At 48.4% G+C, this 13031-nt stretch overlaps 1 protein-coding gene across 1 annotated transcript in view; it reads right to left on the reverse strand.

Annotated features, from left to right (window-relative positions):
- Positions 1 to 3416: 3416 nt before the first annotated feature.
- Positions 3417 to 13031, reverse strand: part of ITIH6 (inter-alpha-trypsin inhibitor heavy chain family member 6) — a 39109-nt gene continuing 29494 nt past the window's right edge. The window contains exons 7-13 of the mRNA XM_003943707.4: positions 12238 to 12409; positions 9456 to 11489; positions 7553 to 7645; positions 6467 to 6502; positions 6190 to 6303; positions 4524 to 4901; positions 3417 to 3628 (exon numbers count right to left, since the gene is read on the reverse strand). Coding sequence (XP_003943756.1) covers positions 3417 to 3628; positions 4524 to 4901; positions 6190 to 6303; positions 6467 to 6502; positions 7553 to 7645; positions 9456 to 11489; positions 12238 to 12409 — 3039 coding nt within the window. The remainder of the gene's footprint in view (positions 3629 to 4523; positions 4902 to 6189; positions 6304 to 6466; positions 6503 to 7552; positions 7646 to 9455; positions 11490 to 12237; positions 12410 to 13031) is intronic.

Consider the following 13031-nt stretch of genomic DNA (forward strand, 5'->3'; position numbering starts at 1 on the left):
AGCTGGGAATGTGTTGAGTCTTATCTGAAGCCAACATGTCGCAGAGTCCTACGGCTTTTGACATAGTGTCTGGGTATCACTGCTAATTATTCAGGGACCAAGGGCTCTTCAGTTAGCAGGTACGGAACTGGGTACTTGCCACAGCTGGGTCCTTCCCTTCAATGTGGCAGGTTCCCTTCTTGCCCAGGGTGTGTCTAGAAATGTTGTCTGGGAACCGCGGCCTAGAAAGGGGGCCTCACAACTCTGACCAGTGCCCTGTCCCATTATGCTTTGGTGGTTTCCAAGATGCAAGACAAAGTCCTCCCCAACCTTCCCTCTTGTCTCCTCAAGTGGAAGGAAGAAGTCTCTTTTGGAGCTGCCAGCTGTGCAGCCTGGGCTTAGGGGAGGTGTTGCGCCAGGACTCCCTTTGCCACCCTGGTTGCTGTCTCAGTCAGTTGAGTGCCCTCCCCTCCCCAGTCCACTGTCTCAGAGCCCAGGTCAGCACTGGGACTTGCTTAGGACTCGCAGACCTTGTGTCCTAGACTGCCTTTCATGTTTATTTGCGGCCCCAGAGCACTTTGGCCCAAGGTGGTGTGGCTTGTGGGAACTCGAATTTCAATGCTGGGATGAGCAATTCTCCTCTGGCTAGGGGTGGTTTAAATGCTCCCTCTCTATGCGGGCATCAGCCCAGTTCCTTATTTTGCTTTCTGCTGTGACAGGACAGCACTGAGTTCAGTGCCTCGCTTCAATTGCTGTGCTTCCCTCACCCAAGTAGTCAGATTCTCTCTCCACACCCCTCAGCCTCTGCTGGGCGATGGGGAGGTGGTGTTGGTGATTCGAGACTGTTTTTCCCACCACTTCAGTGCCTCTTTCAGTGACATGAAGTTAAAACCAGGTACTGTGAGTGCTCATCTGACTTTCTGTTCTTATGAAGCTGCTTTTTTGTGTGTGTAGATAGTTGTTTAATTTGTGTCCTTGTGAGGAAGGCAGGGGCTGATAGGTGCAGTCTTCTATTACTCCATCTGACATTGCCTCCCTCTGCATTCTTCTGTCTGGGTGTCTCTGAGGCTCTGTGTTCCAGGGTCTGTGTGTTCACAAATCTGCAAAGGCCTCTTTCCATATGCCCTGTGTTAGTGAGTCCCTGAGTCTGTGCGTTTCTGGAAGTTTGCTTGCCATGTCCGTGTCTCTGTCTGTGTTTCTGTATTTATCCTCTTCTCCATCTATTTTCCCCAGCTTTTGTCAATATCTCTCTATTATTGTTTCTTTATGTTACCGTGGCCGTGTCTTAAGTTGTTCTGTGATTCAGTCCCTCTTATTTTCAGTTCCTGTGTCTTTTTCTCCGGGCTCCCATGACTGCTGACATTTCGATCAGTCTGTTTGTCAGGCTGTCTTTCTGCATCTGTTTCTCTTTCTGTGTCACTCTGCCCCTGGTTTTGTTTTGGTCTGGCTCACCTCCTCTGTGTTCCTGCCTCTCTGTTTGCGTCTGGTGTCTGGTTCCATTATCTTTTTATCTGTAAGCCACTATCTCTGTGTACTTGGGTCTGATTCCCAGTTCCCATGCCTTCTGTTGTGGCCTTGATTGTCTATTTGTGCGTAACTTTTTCTGGTGCTGCCGGGTGCATTTTGGTTCTGTGTCTTCGCATCCTTCCTTGCTTCTCTGGATATACTTCTTTGTCACATGTTTATGCCCATTTCCTTATACTCTGTCTGTCTGTTTCTATGTGTTTAGGTTTCCTTGTTCCGGTTTCTATCTTACCAGACATGTCCCTGTGTTTCCGTGTCTGCGTCTAGCCTGTGTCCATATGACTGTGTTTGTGGGTTCACATCCCTATGTCTACTTGTTCTGGGTTCTCTGTCTCTGAATTCCCAATGTCCCTATCACTATGTCACCATGTCCCCATTTTACCTGGGTCTGCACCTTACCTCTCCTTATGTCTCTGGCTTGAACCTTATCTCTTTTCTTGTAACTGGGCAAAGTGTCTGAGTCTCCATGTCTTTATCTGTGGATCTGTGAACACATGAGTCTGTGCTCCTGTCTCACTCTTAGTGTATTCCTCTGCCTATGTCCCTATCTTTGTCACCAAGCCTGGGTCTGTGTAACATCTCTGTTTCTGTATCTTTATATGGCTCTGGCCCTGTGTTTCTGTGTTCTCTTCCTGTTCCCTGCCTCAAAATCAGCATGTCAGTGTATCTCTGAGTTTCTACCCTTCTGACCTTGGACTGTGGTCCTGGTCAGTGCCTCCCTGGTTACCTATGTCCCCATGTCTCTGTGTGTTTTCATATCTCTGCTCCTGTGTCTGGATCTCTGTATTTATCTATCTCTTAGTTTGTATATAGTTATATAGCAGTGTCTTTACATTACTTATTGTGCGTTTGTACCTAAGTGACCTTGTTTTTTACTGCTCACCTCTTTGTGACAGGGACAGTAACTGAAAACCACAAAGACACAGAGGCTCAGCAAGAGAGCATCTCTTCATTTCTCTCCGAGTTTATGTCCCTGATGCTGCCACTCTGGCTCCCTGCCCCCATCTTTTTATGTCTCTATACTCCTATGTCCATGTTTGTTTTGTGATTCCTGTGTTTCCATAAGTGTCTGTCCCTCTCTTCTTCATCCATGTCTGTGTCCTTGCCACTGTTTTTCTGGGTGTGATCCTGTGTCTTTGGTTGTGAGTGTGTATATATGTGTGTCTACTGCTATGTCATGGGATCCTTTTTTGTTAACTAATTAATTCACTCTTTTAACAAATAGTTACTAAGCACCTATTATGTGAGAGGCACTGGGGCTACATAGATGATTCAGAGAAGGTCCTTGCCCTCAAAGAGCTCACAGTCTAAGTCAGGTATCCAAGACAAGTCAACAGATGGTTACTACACAGTGTAAGTGCTGTGAGCTTGGAGGGCGGGGAGCTATAGGAACCCAGAGGACAGGACCAAGCTCAATCTAGGGCAGGCATCAGGAAAGGCCTCCTAGAGGAGGCAATAACTAGGACTTGAAGGATGAATTACATTCACCTACAGGAACGAAGGAAGCATGTCTCATGCAGAAGGAAAAGCACACGCAATGGTGGTCCCGTGGTAGGAGTGAGCATGGTTTGTTAGGGAAACTCTAAGAGCCTTAAATACATAGGAGTTAGGGAAAGTTGTGAGCAGAACTACTGACTGTTTTTTGTTTTACAAAAGTGACTTGTAAAGCTGGTGTGGATCTTGGATTTGGAGGGAGTGAGACTGGTGACATGACGGACCATGAAGATGCAGGGGTTTCTGACTCTAGGCCTCTGCATGTCTGTGTGTTTGTATACCCTTGTGTATGTGTTCCTTAGAACATGCGTGAGTCTGTGTGTCCCTGTGCGTGCTTCCATGTCCTTGGGTCTCTGTGGCTGGCTCACCCCATGTCGTGGTTTCTGGATCTCCCAAATTCAGGTCTCCTGGCTCTGCCATCACAGGACATAGGAGAGGTAGGGGTGACCCAGAAGCTGCTCTACATGAGAGCGCTTCACCAGCCAGCAGGAAGCCCAGCGGGGCAGCAGCTTCGGTGAGTCCTTCAGCAACCTCTTGCCTAGAATCACAGGCACATCTGGACCTTGGTGCCTTTGTAAGCGTGGCCCCATAGGTCCTGTCACCAGTCGGATGTCTGCGTGCTGGAACTGCCCTGAGGAAGAGAGATGCAGGGCTAGTCAGGGCAACGGCCTGAGTCCCTGTTCAGAGATTTACAAGGAACTTACAGAAGGAAATCCAGAGGGATTTAGAGGAGGAGGAAGGAGGCGCAGCAAAGGACCAGAGGAGGGCAGAGGCTGAGCATTGTGGGAACTGTGCAGGAGCCAGATGGGACTAGAGGGTAATATGGAAGTAGGGAGCCAAAGTGGATGGATGAAATGGCAGAGAAAGGGGGATAGCCAGGCTTGGAGGAGAAGACAGGGAAGATTAGGAAGCAGGAGACAAAAGGAGGGAGAAGGCCGAGAGGAGGGAAAAATATCTGTTTGACCCACTGTCAGTGCTCAGACTCTTTCGTGGGAGCCTCTGCCTCAGGTTCTGCCAGTGTCTCCTGACCTACAGCCTGGCTTCCTGCAACCTCTCTTCATAGCAGTCTCCAGAGGGATCTTTGTAACACCCAAATACGGCTGTGTCTCTCCTCTGCTTAGAACCCTTCAGGAATCCTCATTGCTTTCAAGATAAAGCCAAATTCTTCATCCTGGCATTCAACTCTGACCACTTAGCTCCATTTCCTCCAACTTCTGTTCCTTTTCTCCATACCCTTGTTTAGCCTTTCAGACGCGGCACGGGTGTCTTTCTCGAGCTCTGAGACTGGGCAAGTTCCCCCACTCTGGTTTTCTGTAGCCCCTGGGCAGCTTTCTGTCCTGCAATGATCCGTTCCTGTGTTCACTATCCCTAACTGGGTCTGTCCTCTCCCAAGATGAAGGGCTCCTCAAGGGAAGAGCCTGTCTCTGTTTCCTCTTCCTGGTTGGGGGCATGGGTGCCTTTCACCCTGGCAGGGTCTTTTTGGGGGCTGGTGCCCCCCGGCCCCTCTCAGCCTCAGCTGGACTTACCCATCAGGCCACGGGCTGAGGGGCTGAGGCCCAAGCCATTGGCCACGTAGAACCCCAGATGGGGTAGTTGCAGGGTACTGGGATGTCTGTAGCGGTGCCGGAGGACCAGGAACTCAAGGTAGGGCCCAAGGCGGATGGTAAGGCGGGCTGCAGCAGCCACGTAGAGCTCCAGCTGGGGCCTCTTCAGCATGGCAGGTCGGTCCCAGGACAGGCGCAAGGTACCCTCGCCTCGCAAAGATATAGAACTGCGGCTGACGGTGATAGTGTAGGCCCGGGGCTTGTCTGTAGTGACTGTGATGATCTGGAAGTAGGTGCGAGTCTGGTCCTCATGGCCCGGCCTTGGTGGTGCGCCAAGCAGCTTCCCACTCACATGCAGCCCTGGAGGGAGGGGAGTGTGGGCCTGGAGCAGTGGCTTTTGCGTGGTCATTTACATGGTGACCCACAGCATGGGCAGATGAAGTAGTACAGATTTGTGGCTTGAAAGCCCGCTCCGGAGAGAACTACATGTATAGATTCATGTGCTTGCCTCAGAGTGTGTAAATGTGTGTGTTTGGTTCTGCTCCTATGAGTAACTCTGGGCATATCAGTACATCTGCATGTTGGAGAAGGTGGTATGTTAGAAGGTGGTATGTTCTTGTGTGCCGTTTTGGTGGTATGTTTATGTGTGTGCCCCTAGATATGTTGGTGTTCTATGTCTTGAGGCAATAGTGTATGTTGTGTGTACCTAGTTATGTGTTAGTCCGTACTGATGTGTATCTGGAACATCAGTGTGTGTGCATTCAGATTTGTATCATTGTTTGGCTTGGTGGATATTTCCATGCATCAGTATGTTTCATATAACTAGAGTAGCAGAGTATGTTTGCCACCTGTACGTGTTGAATTCCTGGAAATTGGGATCAAGCTGGAGGTCTTCAGTGCTTGTATGCCCGAGGGTGTTGCTGTGCATGCCATTGTATATATCTGGGCATGTATTGTGTGTCACCATGTGTCTAGGTGCATATTATAAGAATGTTTAGAGAAAGTTAGCCAAAGTTTTAGCGGAAAAATGCCTGGGAAAGCTTCACCAGAGAATTCCTCTATACCATGACAATGCTTCTACTCATTTCTATCATCAAACAAGGACAATTTTTCAAGAGTTTTAATTGGAAATCATTAGGCATTTACCTTACAGTCCTGGTTTGGCTCCAATTTATGTTTCTTTCCTAATATTAAAAAATCTTGAAAGGACACCAATTTTTCTTCCTTTTTAAAATAATGCATAAAAGACTTTCATTAACATGGTTAAATTCCCAGGACCCTCAGTTCTTTAGGGATGGACTAACTGGCTGCTATTGTTGCTTACAAAAGTGTCTTGTACTTGATGCAGCCCATGTTGAGAAATAAAGTTTATGTTTTTAGTTTTTACCTTTTAATTCCATTTTACCACAAACTTTTTGAAGTCCCATCATATTTGTGTGAGTTTACTCCACGCCCTTTTGTGTGTCTGTGAGTATCTTGGTGTTTGAATGGATTCATGTGTGTTCCTTTGTGTCTTGGTGTGTTCTTGTGTGCATGTTAGAGAGGTGCATTGCTGTGTGTCTGGGGTATTAGTCCACAAATGTCTAAGGGTATTGACATGGATCTATCCAGCTGTGGTGTTTGGGGCTGAAGTTCTTGGGGCTCTTACCTGCCTTTGGGTCCTCTATGAGCTGTAGCAAGTCCCCGGGGTGCCCATTCAGTGTGAAGCAGATCTTCTCCTCTGAGTGTGGGATTTGGATCACAAAGTGGGGGTCCCCATCCACTGCAAGGCAGAAGATACAACTCTAAAGTTCAAGGAATAAATGGAAAGGAGAGGGAAGAGAGAGGAGGGGAAGGGAAGAGGTCATGTCTATTTCCCCAGCCCCAGTCCCAGTGCACAAGCTACCCTGTACTCAAACAGGGGAGCCATGGGGTGACTGGCTTACCTGAGGAGGAGAAGGTGAAGACGCTAGGCGATGTGCCTGCAAAGGAGAGAGACACTGTGTTGGGAAGGGAGTAATCGATCATATTCCTAGGAATTCTGGGACCTCCTTCCAGATAAGGGCCATACTCCCGTCAGCATTTAAGGCTTCTCTGAAATCCAGTCCCTGCCTAGCTCTCCAGTCTTTACGCTCTAGCCCAACCAAACTGTAGTTATGAGTGTCCTGCCTTCTCTTCCTAGTGACCCTTTACTCCTGGTTTTCCTGCCACCGGGGATGTTTTCCTTTCCCTTAACTATGAAGGATCAATTTCCAATTATCCTTCAAGGCTAGCCCAAATGCTATTTTCTCTTGCTCTCTGCCGGTGGTAGGTAGAATTCTAAGATGGCTCCAGGATCCTTTGGTGTACACACTCTGTAAAATTTCCCAGAGTTGTGAATATGATGAAATATCCTTCCAGAAACAGTTTATTTCATGTGACCCTATTGACCTTATGAAGGGGATTATTATCCAGGTGGGCCTGACCTAATCATGTAAGCCCTTAAAATTTGCATCTAGAGGTCAGAGAGAGAGGAATCAGAAAAATTTAAAGTGTGAGAAGGGTTTAGCGTTAGGGGAATGCTCCCTGGCTGCCTTGGAAGATGGAGAGGGACCACGTGACAAGGAATGCAGGAGACTTCTAAGCACTGAGAGTGGCCCCAGGTAACCTCTAGCAGCTGAGAGTGATCCCCCAGCCAATAGCCAGCAAGAAAACAGGGACCTCAGTTCCAGCAGCACAAAGAACTAAAATCTGTCAACAACGTGAATGAGAGTGGAAGAGGATGAGAGTTCAGTGTGACAGACACCTTCATTTCAGTCCTGTGAGACCCTGAGCAGAGAATTTAACTAACCTATTTCTAGACTACTGACTTACAGAACTGTGAGATTATTAAAATTGGTGTTGTTTTAAGCTACTAAATTTGTGGTAATTGTTACACAACCATAGAAAACGAATACATTACCTCCTTCTGGGCTCCCGCAATGTCAGTAAGAGTCCCAATGGAATGGAAATGAAGACCTAGCGGATCTTTGTCAGGGGAGCTCCTTGCTCACCTTTTGCTAACCCCACAGAACGTCCTTGAGATTCCATGCTGCCTCCAGCTCCTCCCAGGATCTCCTCAGAATCACCATCCCAGTTTGGACTTCCTGCCAAGCACAGAAGAAATAAGAAAACCCTTCTAATTCCTAGGGAAAAGGCTCACAATCCTTCTGACGAGGAGTGCCCTCACTGGCTTTGCAGGCTAACCTGTCCATCTCCAGGAATGGGACTTTATGCTCTCCACAGCCTCTTAGTCTCTCAAGCTCAGATATGTTCAAAGTTCTTCCTTATACCATTTATACATTCATTTGTCCATTCATTCATTCATTCATTCAGGCATTGCTTAGGTATCAGGTATATGGTGGTGAAAAAGAGAGACATATTTTCTGACCCGGTGAAGCTCATAGTTTAGTAGGGGGTGGCAGACATGAATGAAATAATCATTTATCACAAATGGTGATAAATGCTATCAGAAAAAATTAACGGGGTGACTGAGGGAGTTCAACAGAGACCTGAAGTAGCCTGCTTAGGGGAGGGTGGGTAAGGAGATCTGAGCTGAGATCTAAGGCATGAGCTGGAGTTTGAAGGGCGATGGAAGGGATGAGGGCCGCAGGAAGGGGTAGGTGACAAAGCCAGTCAGGTGATTATCAAGCAGAGAGAGAGAGTAGCTTGAAAAAAAGTCCCTGAGTGGAGACAGGATAGGGCATTCATTGGAGGAGCAAAGTAGAGACCAGAGAGGCTGGAGTTAAGAGAATGGGTGGGAGAGGGTGAGGTCATACAGGAATGAGGGTAGGGAGCAGATCACACAGAGCCTGTTGGCCCTGAAGAGGACTTTTAACTTCATTTTAAGTATGATGGGAAACAACTGAGGGATTTTTAAATAGGGAAGGGTCATGAAGTGATTTGTGTCTTTAAAGGATCCCTTTGGCTGCTGGGAAAGAGTGGCATGTAGCAGGACAGGAGAGGACGCAGGGAAACCAGTGAGGAGGCTGGAACAGTTTTCGAGGTGAGACGCAATGGTGGTCTGCTGTCGCATAGTGACACTGAGGTGGCGGGAAGTGGATGGATTCGGTAAATACATTAGAAGTAACACTGCCAATAATTGAGGCTGGATGGGGGGTGTCTGAGGAAACATGCACGTAGAGGATGTCATACCCAAATTTGCATCCCTGTGACTTAGGCACCCTCAACTGGTTCAAATCCTGCCCTATAAGGTCACGTAGGAAATGTCTCTACTTCTCTCAGGAAGGCAGGATACTGGAGTGCTGAATCACATTCATTCTGTGACCAGATGGTATGAGTTCAACTCTCTGACTAGCTGTGTGACATGGGGAAAGTTATTTTACCTCTCTGGGCTTCATTCTCCTCCTGTGTAAATGAAGATGTCAACAGTTTCTCGTGAGGTTTAATTGAGACACGGGTACAATATGTAGAGCAGTACTGTGCATAAGAAGAGCTTACAAATGTTGACTTATTATTTTATAGGTTTTTTTTGAAATTAAAGATAATTTTAATGATCTTCCCCAATCCTTCTACCCCTGTCATTAAGCAGGACTATTCACAGAGCTCAGAAAAACCAGTAAGACCTGACTTGCCAATGATACATCCCTCCCGTGCCTGGGAAACATCAGCAGTTCTCTTGTCCAACGTAATGAATGTCAAAGCTAACCCCTGGCTAATTTGTTTCTGTTCAGCCTTCCCAGTCTCAACATCTCTCCTCTCCCAAGGCCTCTAATTCCATGTATGTATACTGAAACCCAGAGAAGTTAAGTAACTGGTCCAAAGTCCCAAAGCAAGCAAGCAAGGAAGCAGCGATTCCAGTACTGGAGTCTGCATAAGCCTTGCAGATTCCCAGCTCCTGATACTGTCTATTCATACCTCACCCTCATGCCTCAACCTCTTACCCGTGGCACTCACCATCTGCATCAGGAGTGAGGAAGGTATAGAATGCTGGGGGGTTCAAGGACTCCACAAATTTGGATTCCACTGTTGACTCAGACAGCAGCACTAGCTCCTCAGGCAGAAGGAGCAGACTGATGGCCTCAGGGAGGTTGCTGGAAGGCAGCAAGATTGGCAGGTTTGGAGGGTTGCCTTCTGTTGCAGGCCTGGAGCTGTTGAGTAGGCTCATTGTTGGAACTCCTGGCCTAGATGGTCCCAGAACTTGCCTGGTCTTCTGGGGACGCAGCAGCAGGTCATGCTGATGCCAGAACTTTCCAGGGGGCAGAGTGGGGGCAAAGGGCATGGGGAGGGGTTCACCAAGGACAGAGGTGATCGTGGTACTGCTGGGACCTGTGGAACTTAAGATTGTATTTGGGAATGTGCTTAGGCTCTCAGGAGGTGGGGGTCTCGGTCTGTCAGATCTAGGAGGTAGCAGGGTTTGGGGAATGTGGCGGCTTGGGGTCTCCGGCTTGGAAAGTGGTACGCTTGTGGAAATTTGGTGTGGTGGGGCACTCGGTTTAAGAGATAATGAGATTTTAGGGGTCTTGGATAAGAGGATCCCAGGTCTGGGGTGTGGCATGTTGTTTCGGGTCTTGGGAGCAGGAACCCTAGGTCTGGTGTTTGGTGGGTACTTGGGAACCTGAAGTGTAGAGACGCCAGGTCTTGACAGTGGCAGGCCTTTAGGTGACTGTGATGTGACTGCCCCAAGTTGGGGGTGTGATGGAGCACCAGGTTTGGAATGCAGTGGAGTAACAGGTTTCACAGTGCTAGCTTTGGGCGAGGCTGGGATGCCAGGTTTCAGAGCTGGGCCTTGTGTCCTGGAGTTCATGGGTAATATATCAGGATTCTGCTGTGATGGAGTGCTGGGCTTCAGAGGCAACAGAGCACCAGAATTTGAGGGTACAGGAACAGTAGGTTTTGTCCTGAGAGTTGGCTGGGCCAAGGTGCCAGAATCCTGTTGTGCTGGAGTTTTGGCCTTTGGGTATGTGGGCGTCGGTAGGGTACGAGGGCTCACTCCCAATGACTCCAATTCTTTGGAACTGAGCATCTTCTTGGTAGAGGCTGTAGTAGTTGAGGATAAGTAGAACTTTGGTTTTACAGGTCTTGTTTTGGGGGAGATAACCTTGGGCACCAAGGCTGGCTGAGCTGTGCTTATCCCTAGGCCACGCCTGCTGCTGGATGGGGGCATTACAGTGTTTGGTCCAGCTGTGGTGGAGGTCTGTCTCCTGGTCTCCTCACTGGCCTCTTTGGGTTGCACCATGATCAGTGAAGTCAGAGGTGTGACAAAGCTGTATTCAAGGGACAGGTTGAGGACTTTGGCAGACAGCAGGTGGCGAGTGGTGGTGTCACGAGCTTGGAGGCGTGCATCCAACAGCTCTCCAATGGTGACATAGGCCCAGAGGCGGCGGATGAAGTGGGCCACATTTGGGGCTGGCTCCCCTGGGCAACCAAATGCCTTCTGGCTATTGTTGGTGGCCCGTTCACTGTGGTGGGCCACAAGAAGCTGATCCTTGGGGCCACGGGCTGCCAGGTGGATACCCAGCTCCTGTTTGCCTGGCTGCACTTGGCCTGCCACCACCAACTCTGAGCCACCAAAGTAGTTGGGGAAAACGGCCCAAGGGGAGGCCCCAACCAAGCCGCCCAGGTAGTCCAGACGCACATCTGCCAGCAGAGGCATGGAGATCTCCTCATAGAGGCCCTCCAGCTGTAGGGCTGCATCAGTGCTCTCATATATGCGCCGGGCTATTCCCCGGTTTTCCAGGGAAAGGCGGCGCAGCAGTGTAAAGTCAGCATCATCCCCAAAGGCCAAGCTGAAAAGGGATACCCTGTGGCCTAGTGCCTGACGGACATTGGAGAGGATCACACTGGGGGTCGTCACGCCGGTTGTGGGCTCCCCATCTGTCAGGAAGATGATAAGAGGGATCCTTCCCACACTGGGGACCCTCCCAGGCTCCTGGTTGCTATGGTTCAGCACTGAAGCAGCTGCCAGCAGAGCTGAGTTGATGTCGGTCCCTAATTGGGGAACAGATTGTGAGACCATCTTCTCTGGTCACTTTTACCCCCATTACAGACACACTGGGCACCTCACCAACCTCCCAGGCTCACAGCTCCTTATCTTTGCTCAAGCTGTATTCACTGTTTCTCCTTCCCAACTTCTTCACTCCCACCCAGACTTGCTGATATCTGACATTGGGGCCCACATGTCCTTGGCTTTTATCACTCTCTGTCTCATATTGTTCTTTGTTTCCTTGGTGGTGCAGGGTCGGGAGGGGAGATGTCTCATTCCCGAGTCAGACTGGCGGGTTCCCAAGGGTAGCACCCCCTCCCCCACACCTTCTTGCCACAGGGGAAGAAAGGACAGAGTTGACAGGAGGCAGTGGGAGCCTTCAGTAATTGTCAGAGATGATTGCTCAAAAGCCAGAGTCAGGGCAGCAGCTTGCTCAAATGCTTGGAAATAAATATCTAGATCATTGATTTAAAGAAAGTTTAGCAAATTCTTTCAAGGGTTTGCTTTAAAGATGAGGAAACTGAGACCAAAAAGAAATGCGCCCTAAGATACATGGAGAATCAGCTGCGCTCTTTCTTCAAGGAAAGGGTGATGGGAGAACACAGAGGACAAAGGACCGTATTTGTGCGAAATCTAGTCTTGATATTTCAGGCACTGTGAGAATTGAGGAGGATGGGGGAATGAAGAGGGGGTTTCAGGAATTTCCCATATCATCATAGCCTGTCCCTTTGGGTGGGTAGAGCTAATACTTACAGCCATCAGCTTCCATACGATGCAGGTAGTCTTTGGCACTGTGGACATTCTGGGTGGTGGCCTGGATTGAGCCTCCAGCTTTCCAGACACTAACTGTGTCAGAAAAGGAGATGATGTTGAAGTAGTCATTGACTTGAAGGTCACTGAGAATCACATTCATGGCCTTTTTAGTCTGTGGGATATGGATGAAATGAAGGGAATGGGACAAGACTTAAGGTCTATGAGATTGGAAGGTTCTTTCTACATAAGGCACTAAAATCTAAGCGTTACATGGTTTTAAGACCCTCTGATTGCAGGACTCTGTGAATCTAGGATTCTCAGGTGAAAGTACTCTATGGGTTCCAAGGCATAGAACTACACTGTTTAATATGGTAGCTAACAGGCACATGTAGTTACTTACATTTGAATACAAATTAGCTAAAATCAAAGAAAAATTTAAACATTCAATTCTTTACTTGCAGTAGCCACATTTCAAGTGTTCAATAGCCATATGTGGTCGGGGGCTACTATATTAGATAGCACAGAATTTTAGGTCATTTCCATCATCAAGAACTTCATATTGGGCACCAGTGCTCTAAAAGGTTCAAGCTCCATGTTTTGCTGTTGTTGTTGTTGTTTTTGTTTTGTTTTAAGATGGGGTTTCTCCATGATGGCCAGGCTGGTCTTGAACTCCTTACCTCAGGTGATCCACCCACCTCGGCCTCTCAAAGTGCTAGGATTACAGGAGTGAGCCACTGTGCCTGGCCAAAGCTCCATGTTTTTAGAGCTGGAAAATTCATTTGCTATATGATCTC

This window comes from Saimiri boliviensis, chromosome X (assembly GCF_048565385.1).
Source record: "Saimiri boliviensis isolate mSaiBol1 chromosome X, mSaiBol1.pri, whole genome shotgun sequence".
NCBI lineage: Eukaryota > Metazoa > Chordata > Mammalia > Primates > Cebidae > Saimiri > Saimiri boliviensis.